This window comes from Mesoplodon bidens (assembly GCF_964165515.1).
Source record: "Mesoplodon bidens genome assembly, chromosome: 1".
In the NCBI taxonomy this organism is placed as follows: Eukaryota; Metazoa; Chordata; class Mammalia; order Artiodactyla; family Ziphiidae; genus Mesoplodon; species Mesoplodon bidens.
The window spans coordinates 229,585,778-229,612,819 of record NC_138176.1 but is presented as its reverse complement, the minus strand read 5'-3'; the positions used below and the strand labels follow the sequence as shown (position 1 = coordinate 229,612,819).

Here is a 27,042-nt window from a genome sequence, read left to right as displayed (position 1 = left end):
TCTGGCCCTTGTTTTCCCATTTTCAGTTAAAAAAATCCAGTCATCAATTAATTTTTTAATCAACTACAATATTAGAAATAGTGTTAGGTAATGCAGAAAAAAATATTTCCCCCTCTGACTTAACTCATAACATGAGAAAACTGACACATGTAAAAAATAATTTTCTGATAGTGAAGATTAGAAACGTAAACACTTGGTTGGGGAGAGAGCATGATGAACTCTTTCCTGTGTTATCTCACTGGTGTAGTTGCATGCTTCCTTGGATAACAAGGTACAATGGAACCAGAGCTGACTGACACCTTAAGAGTCATCTGGGGGGCTGGAGTGCCAGCCCCATGTCACAGAGCCAGTCAGCGGCAATACTGGATCCCCAACTCCTCACCTCTGACTTCCAGTCTTATGTACTAGCTCTCACAGAAACTTTTAAATTTGACTTTTAACTTCTGTATATTTAAAGTGTCATGATAGATATATTCAATGAAGAAAATTACTTTGGCTGAGGCCAGCTTGGCTCAGAGACATTAGTACACCTGGCCATGAAGGATTCCTGAAGCAAAGCAATACCTCAGGTATGACTTCTTTTATTGCACCCCATGGGTGGTGCCCTCCCTAGATGACTATAGCTCTGACTATCCAACTCTGTCACTTGTCACAGCAGAGGAAGCAGAAGGAGACTCCTTCTTTGTGCCAAGAACATTTTGCATTTTCTCATATGCAGGGAATACAGGGCCCATGGAACTCTAAGGGGAAAGTAGAATGCCATTATAATCCACAATGCAGTCTGCATTTCTTTTGTTTGTTTATTTGGGGTTTGGGAGGTTTTCTTTATTATTTCTTTTTATTTCTTTTTTATTTTATTGTTTTAGCTTTCTGGTAATTTTATTTTATTTTTAATTTTTTTAGAGTATAGCTGCTTTACAAAGTTGTATTAGTTTCTAGAGTACAGCAAAGTAAATCAGCTATATATATACATGTACCCCTCTTTCTTGCATTTCCTTCCCATTTAAGTCACCACAGACCATTGAGTAGAGTACCCTGTGCTATAGAGTAGGTTCTCATTAGTTCATCTATTTTATACGTAGTATCAGTAGTGTATATATGTCAATCCCAGTCTCCCAATTCATCCTATCCCTCCTTCACCCTTGATATCCATACCTTTGTACTCTGCATCTGGATCTCTATTTCTGCTCTGTAAATAAGATCATCTATACCAATTTTTTCATATTCCACATATATGCATTAAAATATGATATTTGTTTTTCTCTTTCAGACTAACTTCACTCTGTATGACAGTCTCTAGATCGATGACGTCTCTACAAATGACCCAATTTTGTTCCTTTTTATGTCTGACTAATATTCCATTGTATATATGTACCACATCTTCTTTATCCATTCCTCTGTTGATGGACATTTAGGTTGTTTCCATGTCCTGGCTACTGTAAATAGTGCTGCAATGAACATGGGGGTGCATGTGTCTTTTTGAATTATGATTTTCTCTGGCTATATGCCCAGTAGTGGGATTGCTGGGTCCCATGGTACTTCAGTTTTTAGTTTCTTAAGGAACATCCATATTGTTCTCCATAGTGGCTGTATCAATTTATATTCCCACCAACAGTGCAAGAAGGTTCCCTTTTCTCCACACCCTCTCCAGCATTTATTGCTTGTAGATTTTTTGATGATGACCATTCTGACTGGTGAGGTAATACCCTACTGTGGTTTGATTTACATTTCTTTAATAATTAGTGATGTTGAGCAGCTTTTCCTGTGTTTATTAGCCATCTGTATGTCTTCTTTGGAGAAATGTCTATTTAGATATTCTGCGCATTTTTTGATTGGGTTGGTTTTTGGGGTTTTTTTTTTATATTGAGCTGCATGAGCTGCTTGTAAAGTTTGCAGATTAATCTGTTGTCAATTGCTTCATTTGCAAATATTTTCTGCCATTCTGAGGGTTGTCTTTTTGTCCTGTTTATGGTTTCCTTTGCTGTACAAAAGCTTTTAAGTTTAATTCGGTCCCATTTGTTTATTTTTGTTTTTATTCTCACTACTCTAGGACGTGGGTCAAAAAAGATCTTGCTGTGATTTATGTCAAAGAGTGTTCTGCCTCTTTTCTTCCAACAGTTTTATAGTGTCTGGCCTTCCATTTAGGTCTTTAATCCATTTTGAGTTTATTTTTGTGTATGGTGTTAGAAAGTGTTCTAATTTCATTCTTTTACATGTAGCTGTACAGTTTTTCCAGCACCACTTATTGAAGAGACTGCCTTTTCTCCATTGTATATTCTTGCCTCCTTTTTTGTAGATTAATTGACCATAAGTATGCAAGTTTATTTCCGGGCTTTCTACCCTATTCCATTGATGTATGTGTCTGCTTTTGTTCTAGACCCATACTGTTTTGATTACTATAGCATTGTAGTATAGTCTGAAATCAGGGAGTGTGATACCTCCAGCACTGTTTTTCTTTCCCAAGATTATTTTGGCTATTCGCGTCTTTTGTGATTCCATATGAATTTAAAAATTTTTGTTGTAGTTCTGTGAAAAATGCCATTGGTGATTGGATAGGGATTGCACTGAATCTGTAGATTGCCTTGGATAGTATCGTCATTTTAACAATATTGATTCTTCCAATCCAAGAACATGGTATTTCTTTCCATCTGTTTGTGTCATCCTCAATTTCTTTCATTAGCATCTTATAGTTTTTGAATTACAGGTCTTTTGCCTCCTCAGGTAGGTTTATTCCTATGTATCTTATTCTTTTTTGATACGATGGCAAATGGAATTGTTTCCATACAGATGAAAGTGAAGGGATTCCCATTCCAAAGATGTGGAAATCAAAAGAAAGCTGGAGTGGCAATACTTATATCAGACAAAAAAGACTTTAAAATAAAAACTGTTATAAGAGACAAAGCAGGACACTACATAATAATCAAGGGATCAATACAAGAAGATATAACAATTGTAAATATATATGCATCCAACACAGGAGCACCTCAATATATAAGACAACTTTGAACAGACATAAAAGGAGAAATTGACAGTAACACAATAATAGTAGGGGCTTTAACACCTCACTTACACCAATGGACATATCATCCAGACAGAAAATCAATAAGGAAACACAGCCCTTAAGCAACACATTAGGAGATTGTTTCAAGACAGCAGAGTAGAAGGACGTCTGCTCACTCTCTCTTGCAAGAACACCAGAATCACAGTTAACTGCTGAACAATCATCAACAGGAAGACACTGGAACACACCAAAAAAGATATCCCAAAGACAAAGGAGAAGCCACAATGAGATGGAAGGAGGGGCACAATCACAATAAAATCAAATCCAATAAGTGCTGGGTGGGTGACTCACAAAATAGAGAACAATTATACCACAGAAGGCCACCCACTGGAGTGAGGGTTCTGAGCCCCACATCAGGCTTACCAAACTCGAGGTCCAGTAATGGGAGGAGGAATTCCCAGAGAATCAGACTTTGAAGTCTAGTGGGATTTGATTGCAGGACTTAGACAGGACTGGGGGAAACAGAGACTCCACTCTTGGAGGGCACACACAAAGTAGTGTGCACATCAAACCCATGGGAAAGGAGCAGTGACCCCATAGGAGACTGAACCAGACCTATGTGCTAGTGTTGGAGGGTCTCCTACAGAGGTGGGGGGTGGCTATGCCTCACGGTGGGGACAAGGACACTGGCAGCACAAGTTCTGGGAAGTACTCCTTGGCATGAGCCTTCCCGGAGTCTCCCATTAGCCCCACAAAAGAGCCTGTAGCTTCCAGTGCTAGGTCACCTCAGGCCAAACAATGAACAAGGAGGGAACCCAGCCCCACCCATCAGCTGACAAGCAGATTAAAGTTTTACTGAGCTCTGCCCACCAGAGCAACACACAGCTCTACCCAGTCCCTCCCATCAGGAAGCTTGCACAAGCCTCTTAGATAGCCTCATCCACCAGAGGGCAGACAGCAGAAGCAAGAAAAACTACAATCCTGCAGCCTATGGAACGAAAACCACATTCACAGAAAGATTGACAAAATGAAAAGGCAGAGGACTATGTACCAGATGAAGGAAGAAGATAAAACCCGAGAAAAACAAATAAATGAAGTGGAGATAGGAAACCTTCCAGAAAAAGAATTCAGAATAATGATACTGAAGATGATCCAGGATGTTGGAAAAAGAATGGAGGCAAAGATAGAAAAGATGTAAGAAATGTTTAACAAAGACCTAGAAGATTAAAGAAAAAACGCCTAGAATAATTAAAGAACAAAAAAAATAGAGATGAACAATACAATAACTGAAATGAAAAATACACTAGAATGAAACAATAACAGAATAACTGAGGCAGAAGAATGGATAAGTGACCTGGAAGACAGAAGGGTGGAATTCACTGCCACACAACAGAATAAAGAAAAACGAATGAAAAGAAATGAAGACAACCTAAGAGACTTTGGGGGCAACATTAAGCCCACCAACATTCACATTATAGGGGTCCCAGAAGGAGAAGAGAGAAAGAAAGGACCAGAGAAACTATTTGAAGAGATTATAGTTGAAAACTTCCCTACCAAGGGAAAGGAAATAGTCATCTAGGTCCAGGAAGCACAGAGAGTCCCAGGCAGGATAAACCCAAGGAGAAACACACTGAGACACATAGTAATCAACTTGACAAAACTTAAACACAAAGAAAAATTATTAAAAGCAACAAGGGAAAAATGACAAATAACATACAAGGGAACTCCCATAAGGTTAATGGCTGATTTCTCAGCAGAAACTCTACAAACCAGAAGGTAGCCACATGATATATTTAAAGTGATGAAAGGGAAGAACCTACAATCAAGATTAATCTACCCAGCAAGGATCTCATTCAGATTCAATGGAGAAATCAAAAGTTTTACAGACAAGCAAAAGCTAAGAGAATTCAACACCACCAAACCAGCTCTACAACAAATGCTAAAGTAACTTCTCTAAGTGGGAAATGCAAGAGAAGAAAAAGACCTACAAAAACAAACCCAAAACAATTAAGAAAGTGATAATAGGAACATACATATTGATAATTACCTTAAATGTGAATGGATTAATTGCTCCAACCAAAAGACACAGGCTCACTGAATGGATACAAAAACAAGACCCATATGTATGCTGTCTACAAGAGACCCACTTCAGACCTAGGGACACATACAGACTGAAAGTGAGGGGATGGAAAAAGATATTCCATGCAAATGGAAATCAAAAGAAAGCTGTAGTAGCAATATTCATATCAGATAAAATAGACTTTAAAATAAAGAATGTTACAAGAGACAAAGAAGAACACTACATAATGATCAAGGGATCAATCCAAGAAGAGGATAAAACAATTATAAATATATATGCACCCAACATAGGAGCACCTCAATACATAAGGCAAATGCTAACAGCTATAAAAGAGGAAATCAACAGTAACACAGTAATAGTAGGAGACTTTAATACCTCACTTACACCAATGGACAGATCATCCAGACAGGAAATTAGTAAGGAAACACAAGTTTTAAATGACAATAGACCAGATAGATTTAATTGATATTTATAGGACATTCCATCCAAAATCGCAGATTACACTTTCTTCTCAAGTGCACACAAAACAGTCTCTGGTATAGATCACATCTTGGGTCACAAATCAAACCTTGGTAAATTTAAGAAAACTGAAATCATACCAAGCATCCTTTTTGACCACAACGCTATGAGATCAGAAATAAATTACAGAGAAGAAGACATAAAAAACATGAACACATGGAGGCTAAATAATATGTTACTGAATAACCAAGAGATCACTGAAGATATCAAAGAGGAAATCAAAAAATACCTAGAGACAAATTACAATGAAAACATGATGATCCAAAACATATGGGATGCAGCAAAAGCAGTTCTAAGTGGGAAGTTTATAGCAATAAAAGCCTACCTCAACAAACAAGAAAAATCTCAAATAAACAATCTAACCTTACACCTAAAAGAACTAGAGAAAGAACAAACAAATCCCAAAGTTAGTAGAAGGAAAGAAATCATAGAGATCAGAGCAGAAATAAATGAAATAGAAACAAAGAAAACAGTATCAAAGATCAATAAAACTTAAAGCTGGTTCTTTGAGAAAATAAACAAAATTGATAAACCATTAGCCAGACTCATCAAGAAAAAAAGGGAGAAGACACAAATCAACAGAATTAGAAATGAAAAAGGAGAAGTAATAACAGACACAGCAGAAATACAAAACATCCTAAGAGACTACTACAAACAACTCTATGCCAATAAAATGGACAACCTGGAAGAAATGGACAAATTCTTAGAAAGGTAAAATCTTCCAAGACTGAACCACGAAGAAATAGAAAATATGAACAGACCAATCACAAGTAATGAAATTGAAACTGTGATTAAAAATCTTCCAACAAACAAAAGTCCAGAACCAGATGGCTTCACAGGTGAATTCTATCAAACATTTAGAGCAGAGCTAACACCCACCATTCTCAAACTCTTCCAAAAAAATTGCAGGGGAAGGAACACTCCCAAACTCATTCTACGAGGCCACCATCACCCTGATACCAAAAGCAGACAAAGATACTACAGAAAAAGAAAATTACAGACCAATATCACTGATAAATATAGATGCAAAAATCCTCAACAAAATACTAGCAAACAGAATCCAACAACACACTAAAAGGATCATACACCATGATCAAGTAGGATTTATCCCAGGGATGCAAGGAATCTTCAATATACGCAAATCAATCAATGTGATACACCATATTAACAAATTGAAGAATAAAAATCATATAATCATTTCAATAGATGCAGAAAAAGCTTTTGACTAAATTCAATACCCATTTATGATAAAAACTCTCCAGAAAGTGGGCATAGAGGGAACCTACCTCATTATTATAAAGGCCATATATGAAAAACCCATAGCAAGCATCATTCTCAATGGTGAAACACTGAAAGCATTTCCTCTAAGATCAAGAACAAGACAAGGATGTCCACTCTAGCCACTGTGATTCAACATAATTTTGGAAGTCCTAACCACGGCAATCAGAGAACAAAAAGAAATTACATGAATTCAAATTGGAAAAGAAGAAGTAAAACTGTCATGTTTGCAGATGACATGATACTATACGTAGAGAATCCTAAAGATGCCACTGGAAAAATACTAGTGCTAATCAATGAATTTGGTAAAGTTACAGGATACAAAATTAATGCACAGAGATCTCTTGCATTCCTATATACTAACAACGAAAAATAAGAAAGAGAAATTAAGGAAACAATCCCATTCACCACTGCAACAATAAGAATAGAATACCTAGAAATAAACCTACCTAAGGTAGTAAAAGATCTGTACTCAGAAAACTATAAGACACTGTTGAAAGAAATCAAGGATGACACAAACAGATGCAGAGATATACCATGTTCTTGAATTGGAAGAACAATGTTGTGAAAATGACTATACTACCCAAAGCAATCTACAGATTCACTGAAATCCCTATCAAATTACCAATGGCATTTTTTATGGAACTAGAACAAAAAATCTTAAAATTTGTATGGAGACACAAAAGACCCCGAATAGCCAAAGCAGTCTTGAGGGAAAAAATAGGAGCTGGAGGAATCACACTCCCTGACTTCAGACTATACTATAAAGCTACAGTAATCAAGACAATATTGTACTGGCACAAAAACAGAAACATAGATCAATGGAACAACATAGAAAGCCCAGAGATAAACCCACACACCTATGGTCAACTAATCTATGACAAAGGAGGCAAGGATATACAATGGAAAAAAGACAGTCTCTTCAATAAGTTGTGCTGGGAAAACTGGACAGGTACATGTAAAAGAATGAAATTAGAACACTCCCTAACACCATACACAAAAATAAACTCAAAATGGATTCGAGACCTAAATGTAAGACCAGACTCTATAAAACTCTTAGAGGAAAACATAGGAAGAACATCCTTTCACATAAATCACAGCAAGATCTTTTTTGACCCATCTCCTAGAGTAATGGAAATAAAAACAAAAATAAACAAATGGGACCTAATGAAACTTCAAAGCTTTTGCACAGCAAAGGAAACCATAAACAAGACCAAAAGACAACCCTCAGAATGGGAGAAAATCTTTGCAAACGAATCAACGGGCAAAGAATTAATCTCCAAAATATATAAACAGCTCATGCAGCTCAATATTAAAGAAACAAACAACGCAATCCAAAAATAGGTAGAAGACCTAAATAGACATTTCTCCAAAGAAGACATACAGATGACCAGGAAGCACATGAAGAGCTGCTCAACATCACTAATTATTAGAGAAATGCAAATCAAAACTACAATGAGGTATCACCTCACACCAGTTAAAATGTGCATCATCAGCAAACCTACAAACAACAAATGCTGGAGAGGGTGTGGAGAAAAGGGAACCCTCTTGCACTGTTGGTGGGAATGTAAATTGATACAGCCACTATGGAGAACAATATGGAGGTTCCTTAAATAACTAAAAATAGAATTACCATATGATCCAGCAATCCCACTACTGGGCCTATACCCAAAGCAAACCATAATTCAAAAAGACACATGCACCCCAGTGTTCATTGCAGCACTATTTACAATAGCCAGGTTATGGAAGCAACCTAAATGCCCATCGACACACGAATGGATAAAGAAGTTGTGGTACATATATACAATGGAATATTATTCCGCCATAAAAAGGAACGAAACTGGGTCATTTGTAGAGACGTGGATGGATGTAGACTGTCATACAGAGTGAAGTAAGTCAGAAAGAGAAAAACAAATATCGTATATTAACGCATGTATGTGGAACCTAGAAAAATGGTACAGATGAACTGGTTTGCAGGGCAGAAGTTGAGACACAGAGTAGAGAACAAACGTATGGACACCAAGGGGGGAAAGCTGCGGGGGAGTGGGGATGGTGGTGTGCTGAACTGGGCGATTGGGATTGACATGTATACACTGATGTGTATAAAATTGATGACTAATAAGAACCTGCTGTATTAAAAAATAAATAAAATAAAATATAAAAATTAAAAAAAATAAAACATAGGAGAAAATATTTGAGATCTTAGGTTAAGCAAAGATTTTATAGAACATATATAAAAATCAGAACCCCTAAAAACTGGGTAATTGAATTTAATTCCCTGCTCTTTGAAAGACACTGAAAAGAAAAGAAAAAGACAAACCACAGACTGGAAAGAAAATGTTTGTAAACACATATCTGATGGGAGACTGCATCAATAGTACATAAAGAACTTAAACATACTCATTAAAATATTTGAACAGATGCATTACCAAAAAGAAATGATTTGGAGAGCAAACACATAGAAAGGTGCTTTCCATCAGTATTCATCAGAAAAATTCACCTTAAAATCACCATGAGATACTACTACACAGCTACTAGGAGAGTTAAAATTAAGCAACAACAACAAGAAAAATTGGCAATACCAAATGCTTGAGTTTGCAGAGCTGGATCCCTTCTACATTGTTGATGGGGTGCAATGGCGCAGTCTCTTTGAATAATCTTAGATATTTACCCAACAGAAATGTAAAAGATATCCACACAGAGATTTGAACATGAATGTTTATAACAGCTTCATTCATTATAGCCACCTACTGGAAACAACCGAACTATCCACCAATTTATAAAGAAATATACAAAGTGGGACATATTGATCTAAAGAAATATGGGCTGAGCAATAAAATGGTGTGAACTACTGATGAATAACAGGATTAATTTCAGAAGGGTTTTGGGATGTGAAAAAAGCCAGGTCGTTTATAAAACATTCTAAAAAGGCAAAACTGTAAATACAGAGATCAGTAGCTGCCAGAGCCTGGGGGTGAGGGATTGACTATAAAGGAACAGGAGTAAATTTTTTACAATTAATTTCTATTGGAGTGTAGTTGATTTATAATGTTGTGTTACTTTCTGCTGTACAGCAAAGTGAATCAGTTATACATATACATATATCCACTCTTTTTTTGAAAGAGTTAATTTTTGAAGTTATAGAAAGATTTTCTATCTCACTTGGGGTGTGATTATCCTTTATATTTGTCACAGCTCACCAAGCTTCACACTAAAGATGGGTGAATTGTATTGTTTGTGAATCGAATTTCATTAAAACTGACTTAAATTTTTTTTTTTAAATGCAGCTTTTCAAGAGATTTTGAATCAGCAGATTTAGCAAGTGGAATTAGGTCAGCTGCATAGAACAGAACATTCTCAATGGCTTAAGTGAAGTAGCAGCTTATTTCCTCTGGAGGAAGCCAGCCCAAATCTGATAAGGTGTTACCACAGGGACCCAAGGTTCTTTCTTCCTGCTTCACCACCTTGGGTACCTGGGTTCCGTCCACAAAGTCATCTCATGTTCCAGAATGGCTGCTGGCACTCTAGCCATTGTGTTCACTTTCAGGCTGGCAGAAGAGAAATAGGAAAAGAAAAAATACACTGCTTCGCTTGCAAGGTGCCTTTCTGGAATTCCTAGACAGCACTTCTGCTTTCATTACATTGGTCAGAATACTGTCACGTGGAAAAGAAGGCCAGGAAATGTAGTATTCTAAGAGGTGTATTGCTAACCCCAACTAAATAAGGATCATGTTACTAAAGAGGAAAGAGACAATGGTGTTGTAACTAGTAATCTCTGCTACACTGCATGTGGAATGTTGCCCAGGAACCTGCCACTTTGACAAGTTTCCCGGGTGCTTCTGATGCAGGTGACCCATGGAGTTCACATTAAGGAACAGTACTATAGGAAATCAGAATAAGGGAAAATTATAATTGTCTGGTATTAAGGTTTAATAAGCACTACATTTGATGGAGGCAATCAAGGCTAATGAAATGTATATCTTGAAAAGAAAATTTATTTATTAAGAATGCTAGAAAATGGGGTGTGGGTATTAATAAAATACTTTAGTTGGCTAAGTATTGTCTTATTATTAATCCATATATGGATTATTATTCCCAAATATTTAGGATAAACACTGAGTATGTGCGCGCACACACACACACACATACCCCTTCCCACACACAGACTGATCACAATTGGATCTTCCCCTCAGTTGGAATCTTGAATGCTGTAAAACCCCATAGTTATTATCAATATGATTGCCATTACAACTGTACAGTTACCTTATTTCCTAGTTTCCAATTTTAGAAAAGGAGGTTCATTTACAATACAAGCTCTGGTTCCTACTCCTGGCGTCTGTGTTAAGGCCACTCTTCCATTTTCCCTCCCTCCTTTCCCTGGCTGCTTCCAAACAAACCCTCCTGTTACCCAGCTTCTACATGAAAAGCTCTTCACTGCCCGTGGCCCTTTCTCTTCATAAAGTCCTTGCTTTAAAAGAGCCAGCACACCCAGTTGCTGTGAGCCAGGCCAGTGTGGCTGCTAATAGGATTTCCAAAAGGTCAGCAGCTGGGGCACATAATTCAAATGGGTGGACTGACTAAATGACCACTGGGCCTTGGGCCCTCCACTCCACCAGCATCAACGCCCCCTGTGGCTGCCCCAGACCCCCTCTGGCCATGCTCCACAACGTGTGTCAGCTGGAGGGCCAAGCACCAGCCTTGTTTCTGATAGCTAAGTTGTGGTGCAGAAGCTGGAGGACAGGAGAATCCCTTTAAAAACACTAACGGAAGGTATTGATGTGTAGATCCCAAAGGAACTGTAAGCCTCCTAAAAATACTGCTCAAAGTATGCAAGAGGTGATACTAATATATGTCCCCTTTGTTAACATTTATTAAGCATATCTATGTGCCAACCCACTGGGGGGCTCAACATACTTTAAAACCTTCATGATAATCTTGAGAGTAAGTAATATGTTCCCTCATTTATACTTGAGAAGATTAAGCATGAGACTTTGCCAGAGTCTCCAGCTGGTCCAGAGCAAGACTCAAAGATAGACGTGTTCATTTTACCACAAAGTCTCCCCAATTATGATAAGGAACAGAAAATCAATGTGATAGTGTTTATGAAACAACAGAAAATTAGAGGATTAAACAAGAGTAACATTTCCAATATATATAAATAGATTTTATTCCTATTAAATCGAGGAATAAAATGATTTTGACAGTCTCCCATTAAATCAGATGGTAGGGGCTTCCCTGGTGGCACAATGGTTAAGAATCCACTTGCCAATGCAGGGGACACAGGTTCGAGCTCTGGTCCGGGAAGATCCCACATGCCACGGAGCAACAAAGCCTGCGAGCCACAACTACTGAGCCTGTGAGCCACAACTACTGATGCCCACGCACCTAGAGCCCATGGTCTGCAACAAGAGAAGCCACCGCCATGAGAAGCCTGCGCACCGCAACGAAGAGTAGACCCTGCTGGCTGCAACTAGAGAAAGCCCACGTGCAACGTGGCCAAAAATAAATAAAACAAAAACAAAGCAAAAAAAAAAAACAAAAAAAAAAATAATGGGGCTTCCCTGGTGGCGCAGTGGTTGAGAGTCTGCCTGCCAATGCAGGGGACACGGGTTCGTGCCCCGGTACGGGAAGATCCCACATGCCGCGGAGCGGCTGGGCCCGTGAGCCGTGGCCGCTGAGCCTGCGCGTCCGGAGCCTGTGCTCCGCAACGGGAGAGGCCACAGCGGTGAGAGGCCCGCGTACCGCAAAGAAAAAAAAAAAAAAAAGCAAAAAAAACAATGGTGGGCAAGAGGAAAACTTGCAAGACAAGAATAGGTTGCTTTGCACTTCCGGCAGCACATCACGTAGCCATGTGCAGCCCTCGCGGGGTGCGGCCCTGGCAGCCAGGTGGCCTGGGGGGATCACACCCTGGAAAGCGGTTTTACCCTCGGAGCCAGTCACAAACACCTCAAATTGGTGCATAACAAAACTTTTTTTGATATGTTATTTATCTGGGCAACAGAAGAAATTTAGGAAGACGGAAAAGAGCATTTGCATCACAAACCCAGAGCCAAGTCCTAAGAATGAGGATTTTAAACCATGAGATGCGACGGTAGAGATAAGCAAAAGATTAAAAAGGACGTTAACAAAGCAGAGTGATAAGAGCCACGTTTACACATGTGGCTTACAAACCACAGCCTGAACAATGCCACCATCACTACTGTTCGGCAGGGGACGGAGAGAGACAGCACGGAGCCACCCTCGGCCGCCCTCTGGTGGTGAGAATCTCTGTGGCCTTGAGGGTCACGTAGGTGCCAATGAGGCACAGCGCCTTCCTGGCACCAAGCACTCTGTGTATACTTGTCGAAGGGTTGTTTAGATGGCTGTTTAGATGTTTGAATGTAAGTCTGCCGAGGAACTAGAAACGAGAGACCTTTCTTACTTTGGCTGCCTGGCAATAGAAAAAAAAAAAAAAAAGCAACCACCTGTGGGACAGTGAAATTGTACTTATTCTTTAGAATTGATTGAGCACTGTCCTACACACTTGGAAACACTTTAAAAGAGCTTGTAGTTTAATTGGGGAGCGAGACAAGCCCTCTGTCAACAAGGCCAGTGCAAGGATCTCAAACTGCAGTGTGAGGTGTTTCAGGGTGGGCTCAGCCTTTGTGCTCGGCCGCGGCCCCCATTTTAGGGTCACAGATAAAGGGAGCTGCTGGGCCTGCGTACAGCGGTTCACCCCCACTCAGGAGGGGGCACTCTGCTGTGAGCTTCGTTTTTGTTTTCTCACAATGCTGCAAAAATTCTGTCGGGCACTTAACAGGCACTCCTGGGTCCACAGGAAGCTGGGAGGCCTGTCCTTGTCAGAGACTAGGCCAACCCCCGGGCCTTTGGACAGGGACACCCTGAGCCCCTGGCCCCGCCTGCTCCCACCTCTGCCTTCCGTCCCATCTCCTAGGCTAATTGCCGCTGTAGGGCCTTACCCTTCAGACCCCACCGTCAGCTCCGTCTTGGTTCCTCAGTGGCCCCTGTCAATAGGGATTCCAGGGCTCGGTTCACAAGTGGTATAGAGACTAGAGGAAAAATGTTTAGAACTATATATAGGAGGATAATCAATCCTGTCTGTTCTCAGAAAATGGCCAAGACGGATTTCTGCTGAATCAAAAATATTGCATATGTCATACATGTAAATAGTATCCTTGGATCTGTAACCCAGGCCCCTTATTGTTTGTGATTCCACCACCGGCAATAGGCCTACAAGTTTTGTTTGAAGATTTGCATGGTTGCCTGTTGGCGGAGAGCCAGGATGGTCCACTTCTCATCTCCCCTGTGCCTCAGCTTTGCAATATTCACCCAGTTAAGTTCCAGGGCTGTGATTTGGATTGTTAATTTCATTGCCCATAGTGACTCCTCACATACCCAGAGGATAAGTCCCAAACACCAAGATGCCCAGCTTAGGGAGCTGCTGTGCATCTGTGTGTGTACCAAAAAGCAGATGGTAGAGAGACACATCTATTATTATTGTGATGGGCTTTTGTTTCATCTTACTACCATCTTGGCATTGCTTCACAAAAGGAGGCTGCTTTGTAAACAGTTCACTGTGGAATATAGAGTGTTCCCTGGTGTCAGCTCATAACTCCATCAGAGGACTGCTGAGCTTGAATAGCATCTGGTGTAACTGGGTGCAATTTGCATGGATACCTTAACAAAACTAAAACCAGACATCAACTGTGTCAGCTAAACTTTCAGATTCCAGGGGCAGGGGCCAATCTACCTTTCCGTTTCACTTTCTTGGGTGAGGATTTAAAATCTTAAGAACTATTACATCATATTGAACTAAAGTTCAATCTCTATGGCCAGAAAGCACAGGTAAGGACTAGGAAAGTAAATAAACCCCTCCTCATGTCGAGTGACCACCGGCTAGATGTAGCAGTATGCTCTGGAAAGAAATTGATGACTTCATTTGCTTGATTGCACACAAACAGGGCACTGTGAAATAATAGAGAATTTAGAGTAAAAATACTGTAGTTTGAGTCCTGATACTACATTTCTGACTATGGGCTCTTGAACATTTAACCTGCTTAGCCTCAGATTCCTTGACAGTTAAACAAGAATAACACCTTGGTGGTTAAAAACCACTCAATATTTTATTTATATATAAGTATTTATAGGCTCAATATTTATAGGCTCAGTTTCTTCATTATAGGGTAATAATTATTAAATGAGTGAATGTATGTGAAAGCCCTTTATAAAATAACAAATGCAAAAATGTCTTATTTTCTAGAGTCACTTTCAACTCAGATAGTTCCAATACTATGGTAGCAACATATCTGCTCCTTCAGAGTAGAAACTTTTATCTTCCACCTCTGAAGCCCCTCCGCCAAGTTCAGTGCCTAGGATATCATGGACACTCAATACATGTGAGCCACATGAAAGGAATGAAGCAGAATCTGAATCATTTGTTGTGGGAATGAGTTGGCTGCCTTCAGGAAGTAGTTTGTATCCTAAGCCTGAAAGTAAAAATGTGGAGTGGTTGGTAAGATTGCCAAACGTGGTTGGTAACCACAGGGCATGAGAGCACCCCCTTCTGGTCTCCCAACTCTGTTTATTTAGGTCTCTGTTTATTAATTTTTTTCACAGATTCTGGGTTCCTAGGAGAGACCTCCTGGACCCCACCATGTCTACCTCATATCAGGCAAAAAATGTGTGCTTAGGAGCACATTCTAACGTGCCAACTTAGGAGCACATCAGTAAAAGTTCCTTGAGCCTGCCCAGGGAAAGAGCCAAGCAAGGGTGGGGTGGCAGTGAGGCGGGGGAGCAGATAAAAGTTGACCTTTTCGAGTTTTCTTAGTCTGCCTTGCTATCTAGGTGGGAAGATAACTTTGGGATCAAAAGGATAGCACTTGGTTCCAGAGTGTTCATGAGAATGACCACTAGCAAAATAAAGAAATCTGACTGAACTACAGAAGGAGATGTAACAGTCCCTGCAGGAGCAGCAAAGGGAAGCGTAGGTGTAGCTGTTCACCCACAGAGGAGCTTGTCCCTCAAACAGATTGCTGTGGTGCTCTAAACCCACTGCCTTTCTTCTCTTCATTTTCAGTTTTTCTCTCATCTTGTCTTATGTCTTCAATTCCTTTATAGTTTTTAAACTAATTGTCACAAACTTTTTATTGTCACTTTCAATCCTCATCCAGGTGTTGACCTGAAACAAATAGACTCCCAGATATTTCTCCAGCAAAGATGGGTTTATTTGGGATCAGCACAGAATTGCAATTTGAGGTCTGCAACCATGGTGAGCCACGTGAAAGTCCCCTACAAAAGTGCAGAAGAGGACTCTTTTATAGAGGGGAAAGGAAGTTGGGAGAACTGTAGTAAACCAAGGGTCCATGGCTTTTCAGTGGCTGAGTCCTTCACGGGAAAGAAGAGGTGTCTTTCTTCCTGTTGGGGTCAGCCATCTTCACAGGGCATGAGAGCTCCCCCTTCTGGTCTCCCAACTCTATTTAATGGAGGTTTCTGTTTATTAATTTTTTTACACAGGAAAAATTAGGTGTAGTATGAAATGAAAAGAATTTACCATTGTTTGAAATAATGCCATTTGCAGAAGCATGGATGCAACTAGAGCTTATCATACTAAGTGAAGCAAATCAGAAAGAGAAAGACAGATACCATATGATATCACTTACATGTGGAATCTAAAATTTGACACAAATGCAGCTATCTATGAAACAGAAACAGAATCATGGATGTAGAGAACAGACTGGTGGTTGCTAAGGGGGATGGGGTTGGGGGAGGGATGGAGTGGGAGGTTTGGGTTAGCAGATGTAAGCTATTATACATAGGATGGATAAACAACAAGGTCCTACTGTATAGCACAGGGAACTATATTCAATATCTTATAATACTGGCCTGGCTGAGGGGAGGTGGCGGGAGGGCGCTATGGCGGAGGCCGGGCCACAGGCGCCGCCGCCCCCGGGCACCCCAAGCCGGCACGAGAAGAGTTTGGGACTTCTCACTACCAAGTTCGTGTCGCTTCTGCAGGAGGCAAAGGACGGCGTGCTTGACCTCAAGCTGGCAGCTGACACCCTAGCTGTTCGCCAGAAGCGGCGGATTTATGACATTACTAACGTGCTGGAAGGTATCGGGCTGATCGAGAAAAAATCCAAGAATAGCATCCAGTGGAAGGGCGTGGGGCCTGGCTGCAATACCCGGGAGATCGCGGACAAGCTGATTGAGCTCAAGGCAGAGATCGAGGAGCTGCAGCAGCGAGAGCAAGAACTAGACCAGCACAAGGTGTGGGTGCAGCAGAGCATCCGGAACGTCACAGAGGACGTGCAGAACAGCTGCTTGGCCTACGTGACTCATGAGGACATCTGCAGATGCTTTGCTGGAGACACCCTCCTTGCCATCCGGGCCCCGTCGGGCACCAGCCTGGAGGTGCCCATCCCAGAGGGCCTCAATGGGCAGAAGAAGTACCAGATTCACCTGAAGAGCGTAAGTGGCCCCATCGAGGTGCTGCTGGTGAACAAGGAGGCATGGAGCTCACCACCTGTGGCGGTGCCTGTGCCGCCACCCGAAGATCTGCTCCAGAGCCCACCTGCTGTCTCTACCCCTCCGCCTCTGCCCAAGCCTGCTCTGGTCCCGCCCCAGGATGCCTCACGCCCAAGCAGTCCCCAGGTGACCACCCCCAACCCTGTTCCCGGCAGCACCGAAGCCCAGGGGGTGGCCGGTCCAGCCGCTGAGCTCACAGTGAGTGCTGGCCCTGGAACCGATAACAAGGACGGTGGTGAGCTCAGCTCCCTCCCGCTAGGCCTGACAGCGCTGGACACCCGGCCGCTGCAGTCCTCTGCCCTGTTGGACAGCAGCAGCAGCAGCAGCAGCAATAGCAGTTCATCCGGACCCAACCCTTCTACCTCCTTTGAGCCCATCAAGGCAGACCCCACAGGTGTTCTGGAGCTCCCCAAAGAGCTGTCAGAAATCTTTGATCCAACTCGAGAGTGCATGAGCTCAGAGCTCTTGGAGGAGCTGATGTCCTCAGAAGTGTTTGCACCCCTCCTCCGCCTTTCTCCACCCCCTGGAGACCACGATTACATCTACAACCTGGATGAGAGTGAAGGTGTCTGTGACCTCTTTGATGTGCCTGTTCTCAACCTCTGACTGACAGGGGCATGCCCTTTGTGGCTGGGACACAGACTGTCTAACCTGGGGGCTGCCTGGGGACCTCCCCCCACCCCACCCCTACACAACTTGAGAGCCGTAGACTCCTGGCTTCCTCAGCCTTCCCTCACTGCACAGTTCTGGCCATAAGTCCCACTCCTGCACCAACACCTGTTCTGTGCTGGGAGAGCAGGGGAAAGGGGCTTAGCCCTCTCCACTGTGGAGCCAAAGTGTTTGCCACTCCTTTCTGGGGGCCTTCCCCTACGTGGTAGCCTCCCCCGGCCCTCCCAGAGTTCAGTTTCAGCTGCCACCCAGTGGCACAGATCCAAGGACCCTCCCTCACCCTCCTAGGGCAGTGCATCCAGCCCCACTGCCCTGTACCTGCCAGCCCCTCCCCCTCCAGGAGGAAGCATGGGGTGGGGCTGGACACTTGCCAGCACCTAGCCTAGTCTCCTTCACTTCTCCCCACGCGGATCACACAGCTCCTTCTGTACCGCTCGTGTGCCCCCTTTCTGCTGGACCCTTGGCCCTGAGAACCTGTTGGGGCGGGCAGGTTGCTAACAGGAGGAATGGAGATCTCTAGCTAGGAATCTGGTCGGGAGAGTCCCTGAGGATTGGCCCGGCCTCCTCCCGCCCCACAGTCCCCCTCTTGTTTATTCATTTATCCTCATTTAGAGCCATTTGCAGAGATTTAGAAAGATTTGCAGTAACGAATGGATTCCTATATAAAGATTATTTTTATACTTTTTGCAACAAAAGGAAATTGTAATATTTGTACAGTGTCCAAATGAATAAAGACCATGCCTAAGAAAAAAAATATATCTTATAATAAACCATAATGGAAAAGAATATTAAAAAAAGAATGTATATATATGTATAACTGAATCACTTTGCTGTAAGCAGAAATTAACACAACAGTGTAAATCAACTCTACTTCAATTAAAAAAACAAACAGAAAACCCAAAACAACACAAAAAACAAAAAGAATTTACTGTTGTTGAATTCCCTGGTAGTCATTTGTCTGTGACTTGCTAGAGGTGAAGTGGAGAGAGATTTGTGTGGAGAGGTGGGAGTTTGGAGGAGGTGTTACGGGAGGCTGGAGAGGAAATCAATCTTGACGTCGCTCAAGTATGTAGCAATTGCTACCTCTTTGGTTTCCACTCAGCAGTGAGACACGTGGTCAGATCAGGTGTCTGGACTAATGTGGAGCTTAGGTTCTTCAGGCTGAGCAGATCCTTGGAGGCAGCTGCAGGCCCAGCCAGGCTTAGCCAACAAAAGCTCTTTATCTGATAAATCTTGGAAGTTCAGCTCATTGTTTGACGCAGTATAAACAAGGAGACTTTCTCAAGAATGCTAACACATTCTTCTTCAAAGAATAGGTGACTCAGTCAAGTGCCAGATAAAACGGTCTCAAAATTCTTCATGTATTGGGGTCAACATAGGACAAAGGGATAAGAAATCATTATTTTGTACAATTTTTGTTGGACAAGTTAGCCATTTGGATTTGTTTAATCTTCCATTATGATTTTTTTCATGAATATTTGTGGAGATTTAATCGTAGAGAATCTGAAGAACTTATGAGGTCATACTGCTCAAAAAGTTTCCAGAAGCAGTTGAATCTGAGTCTTGTATTGTGTCTTGATCTCTGCTCCGTCATTCTGTGAAAGGGAAGAAATGGCAGTGGACTTCCCTCAACAGGTTGTTGGAATAAGAGCCCAAGACTAGAGTCCTGTGCAGTTTGTTTTATATTTCTACTCCTTCTCCATTCTCCTGACTCTCCTAGAACTTCTTTTATTTTTATTTTCATTTTTTTACTGCAGTATAGTTGATTTACAAAGTTTCAGGTATACAGCAAAATGATCCAGGTATACATATATATGTAAACATATATTCTTTTCAGATTCTTTTCCATCATAGGTTATTACAAGATATTGAATATAGTTCCCTGTGTTATACAGTAGGTCCTTGTTTTTCTATTTTATATATAGAAGTGTGTATCTGTTAACCCCAAATTCAAAATTTATCCCTCTCCCACCTTTCCCCTTTGGTGACCGTAAGTTTGTTTTCTGTGTGTGAGTCTATTTCTGTTTTGTAAATAAGGTCATTTGTATCATTCTTTTAAGATTCCACATATAAGTGATATCATATAATATTTATCTTTCTCTAACTTCACTTAGAATAATAATCTCTAGATGACCCTGTTAGAATCTCTATCTGAATATGTGTTCTTTTCAAAGAAGCCAGTACAAATGGGAACGTTCATTGATTTGACTGACCCTCTGATACTAATCACTGTTCTGAAAGAAAAGTACTGTTCTGATGATATTACAAATAGGGTGTCTCTTAGAAAAGAATTATGAAAATTAACTTCTGATTTGTGTTCTTAAATGAGGCGTAAAGCAGTTCATAGTATGTTTCATTCCAAGCAAGTGAAAAAAGACATGTCAGATATTATACTGTTCTCTGAGTCTTTGTGCTTTGTTTCCTTCCTTTTCCCACCAAACTACTACAAAAAGAAGCCCACGCTCCTGTCTCATTTACATTCCGACCTACAATCCGCCTTCTCCCCTAACCTTCCTAACACCCTGCACCTAGTGTTAGTGGGATGCTTACCAATCAAGGTCACTCTGTCTCCTTGTTTGTCAAGTCCAATGTGAACAGTCTTCAGCCCTTCTCTCTCTTCTGTATCTTGTCTTCAGCCCTTCTCTCTCTTCTCTCTCTTGATACTATTCATACACTTCTTTCTAAAGGTCACCCCCCCGTGGCTTCCTCACAGTCTCTTCTGGTCTGCTCTGAACTTTGTACCATTATTCCTCAGTCTCCTTCTGGAAATGTTCTTGATCTTTCTTCCTCCCTCTTACTTGTTTGTAACTCTAGTCTCCTATCATTACATTTTATTTTAATTCTTCATAGACATCCCAAAATGGTCTAATTCATAGCCTGGGCTACATTTACCACTGTTATAATTCCCAGTACCTCTCTGTCTTGAGTGTGAGATTCCAATTTCCAGTTGTTTATATTTCCACCTATGGGGCCCTAGGCTACTCAAACTTTGTATATACCAAACCAGGCTCTTCCTACTTCTTCCAAGCCCACTCCCCTAAATTAGCCAGTATGGCACAATACAACCATTTATATTGGTGGGTGCCCAGTTGTCACTGTTAGCCCTCAGATTTGTTTCTTGACTTTCACAGCAGACTGTTTCCCAGGCTCTCCTGTCAGCTGCTTTCTGGCTTTGTTGGCCAATGTAAGGCCCTCACAAGAGATTGCAGGCTGAGTGGAAGAGAGAAACCAAGGTATCTCACACACACACACACACACACACACATGCACATCTTGCCAGACAATACTTAGAAAAGTTTGTGTTCTTGGTTGGACACTGTATGAAACACCCTCCCCCTTTTACACTCTTTGAATCATTCCATTCTCTCCTCTCCATCCCCACTGCCACTGACTTACATCATCCAGTCTTCATCATTTCTCTCCTACATCTTGGTGACAGAATGGATGTCCTTTGAGTTACGTCTCCTCATGCAATCCATCCTCTATGTTGTTGCAGACTGAGCTCTCGAAGGTGATGATCAGGTACTACTCTCCCTCTAACCTGGCTGATAGCCATCTGCAAAGGAAAATCAGTTACAAGTAGCTCCTTAGAGTAGCTCCACCATGACTTGGAACCCATGGTTGTGCAATTTGGCAATAACTAATTGGCCCAAGGATGTCACCTGATCTGAAGGTATCTGACCTAAAGGATATGAGAGTGTTCAGTGGCCCATGAGGCAGCCTGGCTCGAGAACTTTGTTCATTGGAAGCACCAATACGGCACCATGACTAGTCAGCTTAATTAGATCCTTTAGCAGTTTTCAGTGAGAGACAGAGACCTGGTAGAGTGAAGCAGAAGTGAAAGAAACAATAAAGGATTTAAGGAAAGCCATGAAACATCAGAAGCAATGACACACTGAGTGTTAGTAGCAGCAGGTAGGCAGCCATGGGAGTAGCAGTTAAAAGCTCAATGGGAAGAAATGTCGGGGACAGAATCTAGAGTCAGGAAAAGGATGGCACCAGGGTCGCTGCTGGGACAGGGGAGCAGCTGTGATCTGACTGGGGAGAAGGGACCCACCACCTGTTTGAGGAGATTCCTGTATTTCCCGCTTCTCCATCTACCTTAAATAAACCTCTGTCCATAAAATGTTGTTTCTTTTCCTCACAATCTGATTCCACCCCCGTTCATCATGTGTTTCACAAAATTGCACGCTTATTAGATTCAGCCGAGGCACTTGGAAAGTTTAGGAAACACTTTCTCTGTACTCGGGACTTTAAGAGTGTAAAGCCCCCCCTTGGTCTTGCCTCTTGTCTCCAGCATCGTCTGAGCAGAGCTATTCTTCCTCAAAGGAAGTGAGTTCTTTGTAACGGTACTGGGCACCTTTTTCTCAAGGCACCAACATAAACACAGGTGATTGTCCTTAATGAGTAGCAGCAATTCAGCTGCAGGAGGGTCTCATGACTGTGCCTCTGTATTTACTGCTGCAGGTGCCTGCGATGGCCTGGAAAAGGAGTTCTCATTCACGTTAAATATTTGTATTCTTTACAGCTCAGTTAAGGTGTCAGTGAAGACTTCTCTGCCATCAGCCCTCTCCTTTACTGACCGGTCTCATCTCTCTGTTCTTCTGACACCTCTACAAGCTTATCGTTTTGAAATCTGTTGACTTGCCATTCTCTCTCCTTAGACTGAGCAGCTACAGAACTAAGATTCTAACGAGTTCATTCTTGTGTGGCTCTGCTTGGAGTACACAGAAGGTCTGCAAGAAATTAATATTCATTGGAGAAAAGCGTGTCCAGTTTATGGGAGGTCTCAGGGAACTGATGTGGTACAGTGGAAAGAAAGCTGGAGTCAAGGTTGGGATCTGGCTCTAATTATTTGCATAATCACAAAGTATCTCAACCTCTGTGCCTGATTTTCCACCTCTAAAATCTGGTTAGAGGTTTAAGGGTTCAGCCCAGTAACTTCTGTGGTCCTTGCAATGCTGTGAATGCATTTCAAGACTGGCCTGGGACTTGTTCCCATTGATGCCTCATCCCCACCACACCCATGGCCAGTGTAAAGCTGCAGGCTGCCTCGGTAGCATTACACATCTGGTTATAGAGTTCATGCCCATGGCTCTGACTGCTGTTGTTGCTTGATTTTGTGGAATGGAGAAGGAATTTGTTATTTAATATTACACAGAACCCTTTTCTACATAATCAAGGTAGGCTTCAAGATGTAGATAACATAGATTATATCAACCCGAAGGCAGATCCACAAAAAATTTTAATTTCATATATATAAAACTATGTTCAGTAAAGGAAGCTTTGAGAGGCAAAAACTTTCAGGCTACCATGTTCAAAAAAAGTGTTTTGTTATCCACTTCTACGTATTTCAAATTCAAAGATGAGAGGGGACAGTATGTAAAATTGATTTTATTGAACATGCATGTACACCCAATATAAAACTAGTTGAGCTGACAGATCTAGCTAGGTAAAGCTCTCTGAACAGATCCTATAAAACAGAATATTAGGGCCTCCCTGGTGGCGCAGTGGTTGAGAGTCCGCCTGCCGATGCAGGGGATACGGGTTCGTGCCCCGGTCCGGGAGGATCCCATATGCCGCGGAGCGGCTGGGCCCGTGGGCCATGGCCGCTGAGCCTGCGCGTCCGGAGCCTGTGCTCCGCAAGGGGAGAGGCCACAACAGTGACAGGCCCGCGTACCAAAAAAAAAAAAAAAAAAAAAAAACCGAATATTAACAGCCATCATTTCTTACAGCCTTCTCATCTATAACAAAAGACTTTTGCCATTGGCATAACTTTGATATTGCCAGAACACTTTTTTTTTTTTTTTTTTTTTTTTTTTTTTTTTGCAGTACGCGGGCCTCTCACTGTTGTGGCCTCTCCCGTTGCGGAGCACAGGCTCCGGACGCGCAGGCTCAGCGGCCATGGCTCACGGGCCCAGCCGCTCCGCGGCATGTGGGATCCTCCCGGACCGGGGCACGAACCCGTGTCCCCTGCATCGGCAGGCGGACTCTCAACCACTGCGCCACCAGGGAAGTCCCAGAAAACATTTTTGATACTTGAAAGTGATAGTATGAAACATAAAATGGAAAAATATGAAATACATATTCTGAAAAAATATTTTTTTAAAAAACAAATCCATACTTATTTGCTTGTTCTTGGGAAGAAACATATGTAGCAGAACAAAGATCTGGAGCATCCAATTTACACATGGTCACATTAATTTATTTTTCAGGAACCAACTTTCTGGCAGGAAAGAAGGATGCATGCCTCCTCCCTGACACCCCACCGCGAGTTACTCATGAGTCAAATATGAGGATTTGGCTAAAGTCAGCTGGCATTTCCTTGACATGTTTGCTATCCACCCTTACAATTACAGGTCATTACTTGAGAGGTTGAGGACCATAACTAGTCTCCTAAGATCCTCTTGTTGTCTTGCCCCATGCCTCCATCTTCTGACATGCTTTGGGGAGTTACCTCTCTGAACCCCAAGACTCCATTGCCCGTTCATAAAGTCCAAACTTGGTCTACACAAGACTTGCACCACCTGATCACTCTCCCTGCATCTCTCCTTATCAGCCCTGCTCTGCTCGAGCCTCTGAACCACTTGCACTTGCCTGAATGCCCCATGCAGTTTCAGGCTTTCAGTCCCTGAATTAGAAAGTACGTCACTCTTCTGTGCCAGGCACAGTGGGGGCAGTTCTCGTGCATTTGCTCATGCTGTCCCCAGTGTGTAGAATGGCCTGCCCCAAATCTGTCCTTTTGGAAAATACTCCGATTTTCCAAGCCTCAATACAGTTCCTATAATTTTGACCTTATCAGTGAAAATGAATCACTTCTTTTTCTGTGCCTTCAATGAGCTCTATTGCAGAAAGTCTTAATACATCCTTCTGTGTATATGAGACCATCAGCTTTGAGGAGAAGGTCAATGTCTCATTCATCTTTTCATCCCCAACACCTGCATAGCACCTGATACTTGCATTATTTCACTTTAGCCCTGGCTAGTCCTGTTCAGCCTTTAGCGAGGTACGGCAAAGAACAAAATAAGCCCCCAAAAGCTGCATCAGACACTACTGGATTATCATTTCACAAGTTAGAATGGAAATTTGCAGGACCATAAGGATGAATCTTAACTAATGAAGCCCAGAGGCATTCACTAGAGACATTAATGGCTCAGGGTTTCTTCCATAACCACAATCAAGGATATATGCTTCTCTTTCTCCCTTGTTAAGCAACTAGTCAAACTGAGCACAACAAAATGAAAACTCTCCTTTTCTCCTAGTGGTTCAACAAATTCTAGGGAATATAGACCTTCCTTCTGGTTTGCTCTTCCCACAAGTATTGGAACATGTCAAGATGATGAGACCCCCTCTTACTATTTCTCTGCCTGACGCTGGCACTTCCTCCTTCACACAGATTTCTCTGACCCTTCAGGAAGGTTTCATTTCTTCTACCCCTGTTTTCTCATAGCACTGTGTAAACTCTAATACAGGTAGTTAACAAATAATAATAATCCTAGACCATGAAATTGTAATAGGTCAGTGTCTGGCACATAATGAGCACACGAATGATGAACTGAATCTTGCTGTAAGGATATGACTCAAGACTAAATATGCTAATTCCAATCTTAAGTACTTCCCTTGGCTTTTAATGAGGGATCATGATCCTTGAACACAGATTTAACGTCACACAGTGGTTTTTGCTACCTGCAATACCAAAGTCTGCAGAAGAAGATGTTAATTATTTATGAGGACACCATATTTTTTAAATGAATTTATTTAAACAATCGCTACATGAGTAATATACAGTAAGTGAAAAACCACTAATACAATGGAGTTTTCATAGTGGTTGTTTTTATGTACACACACTTAAGATAACTTTAAGTGGTTGGAACAGGCCCATAGAACACTTTATTCTGTGGTGTTTGTCATTTCATGCTTCAATTATTCAAAACATTTAAATAATTATTATTAAACTCTAACTGAATTTGTTGTAGGTAAATTAGTGGTGATGTACTAAAATCTGCTCTTAAATTTGTTTTGATTTGAGTGACTAACCCCACCCTCCTCATACCACTCATTATGTGACTCATTATTTTGTAATTCTTGATAGTTTATAAAGCAATTTTAATACTTGAAATGCAAGTCTAGCTTGTAGCTTACTTTTTAGAATTTGGTAATTTTGTAAAAGTACTTGCATGCTTGCTTTAACACTGCTGATATTAAAACAGCCTCTGTGTAATCAACTTACATGCCTGGTGGTACTAAGACACTTAAAAATGATTTCTAACAGTTATTTCCTTTGGTCCTACTTGTTTGGGTTTTATATATTGCTGAAGCATCATTCTTTTAAGGATGTAAACTATACTGACTTAGCAATGAAATGGAACAAATGAAACAAATCTCAGGGCTTTTACAAATTATACAGTGCATTAGTAAGTGCTTTAAAATTAAACTATCCAATGACGACATACATGCAAGTTACACCACAGATTCAAGGGCATAAGAAAATGGATTGAACATGCTTTTACGTTCACCTCCACCAATGCTCTATAATAACTACACTGGAGGGAGGGAAACGCAAGAGGGAAGGGATGTGGGAACAGATGTATATGTATGACTGATTCACTTTGTTATAAAGAAGAAACTAATAAAAAAAAACAACTACACTGGTATGATAATAAAGCAATCAAGAACTAACTTAATTTGTCTCTCATCAGTCTGAGTGTATGTGGATATCTGTGTATTTAACTGGCACGTACGCACTCCAAGTACCCGAATTATTTCAATCCTATGTTCGTTTTCCTCTCAGAGTGGTTTACAGTAACTACAGTGAAAAATAAAAGGAAAAAAAAAAAAAAGAATGCCAGGTTTCCTACTAAGTAAAGCCAAATCAAATCAAACTATAGCATTAGTAGCTATTTCTGCAGGAAAACACAGATTTCTATAGTTCTGGTCAGTTACTTTATCATTAAACCTTACCTTTGCCAAT

The 27,042-nt window shown here is 41.4% G+C and overlaps 1 protein-coding gene across 1 annotated transcript; it reads left to right on the top strand.

The window, feature by feature from the left end:
* The first annotated feature begins 16,761 nt into the window (after window positions 1-16,761).
* Window positions 16,762-18,090, top strand: LOC308626303 (transcription factor E2F4). Its single transcript, XM_081251175.1, has one exon. The coding sequence runs from the start codon at window positions 16,791-16,793 to the stop codon at window positions 18,006-18,008; it is 1,218 nt and encodes a 405-aa protein (XP_081107301.1). The 5' UTR covers window positions 16,762-16,790; the 3' UTR covers window positions 18,009-18,090.
* The last annotated feature ends 8,952 nt before the right edge of the window (window positions 18,091-27,042 follow it).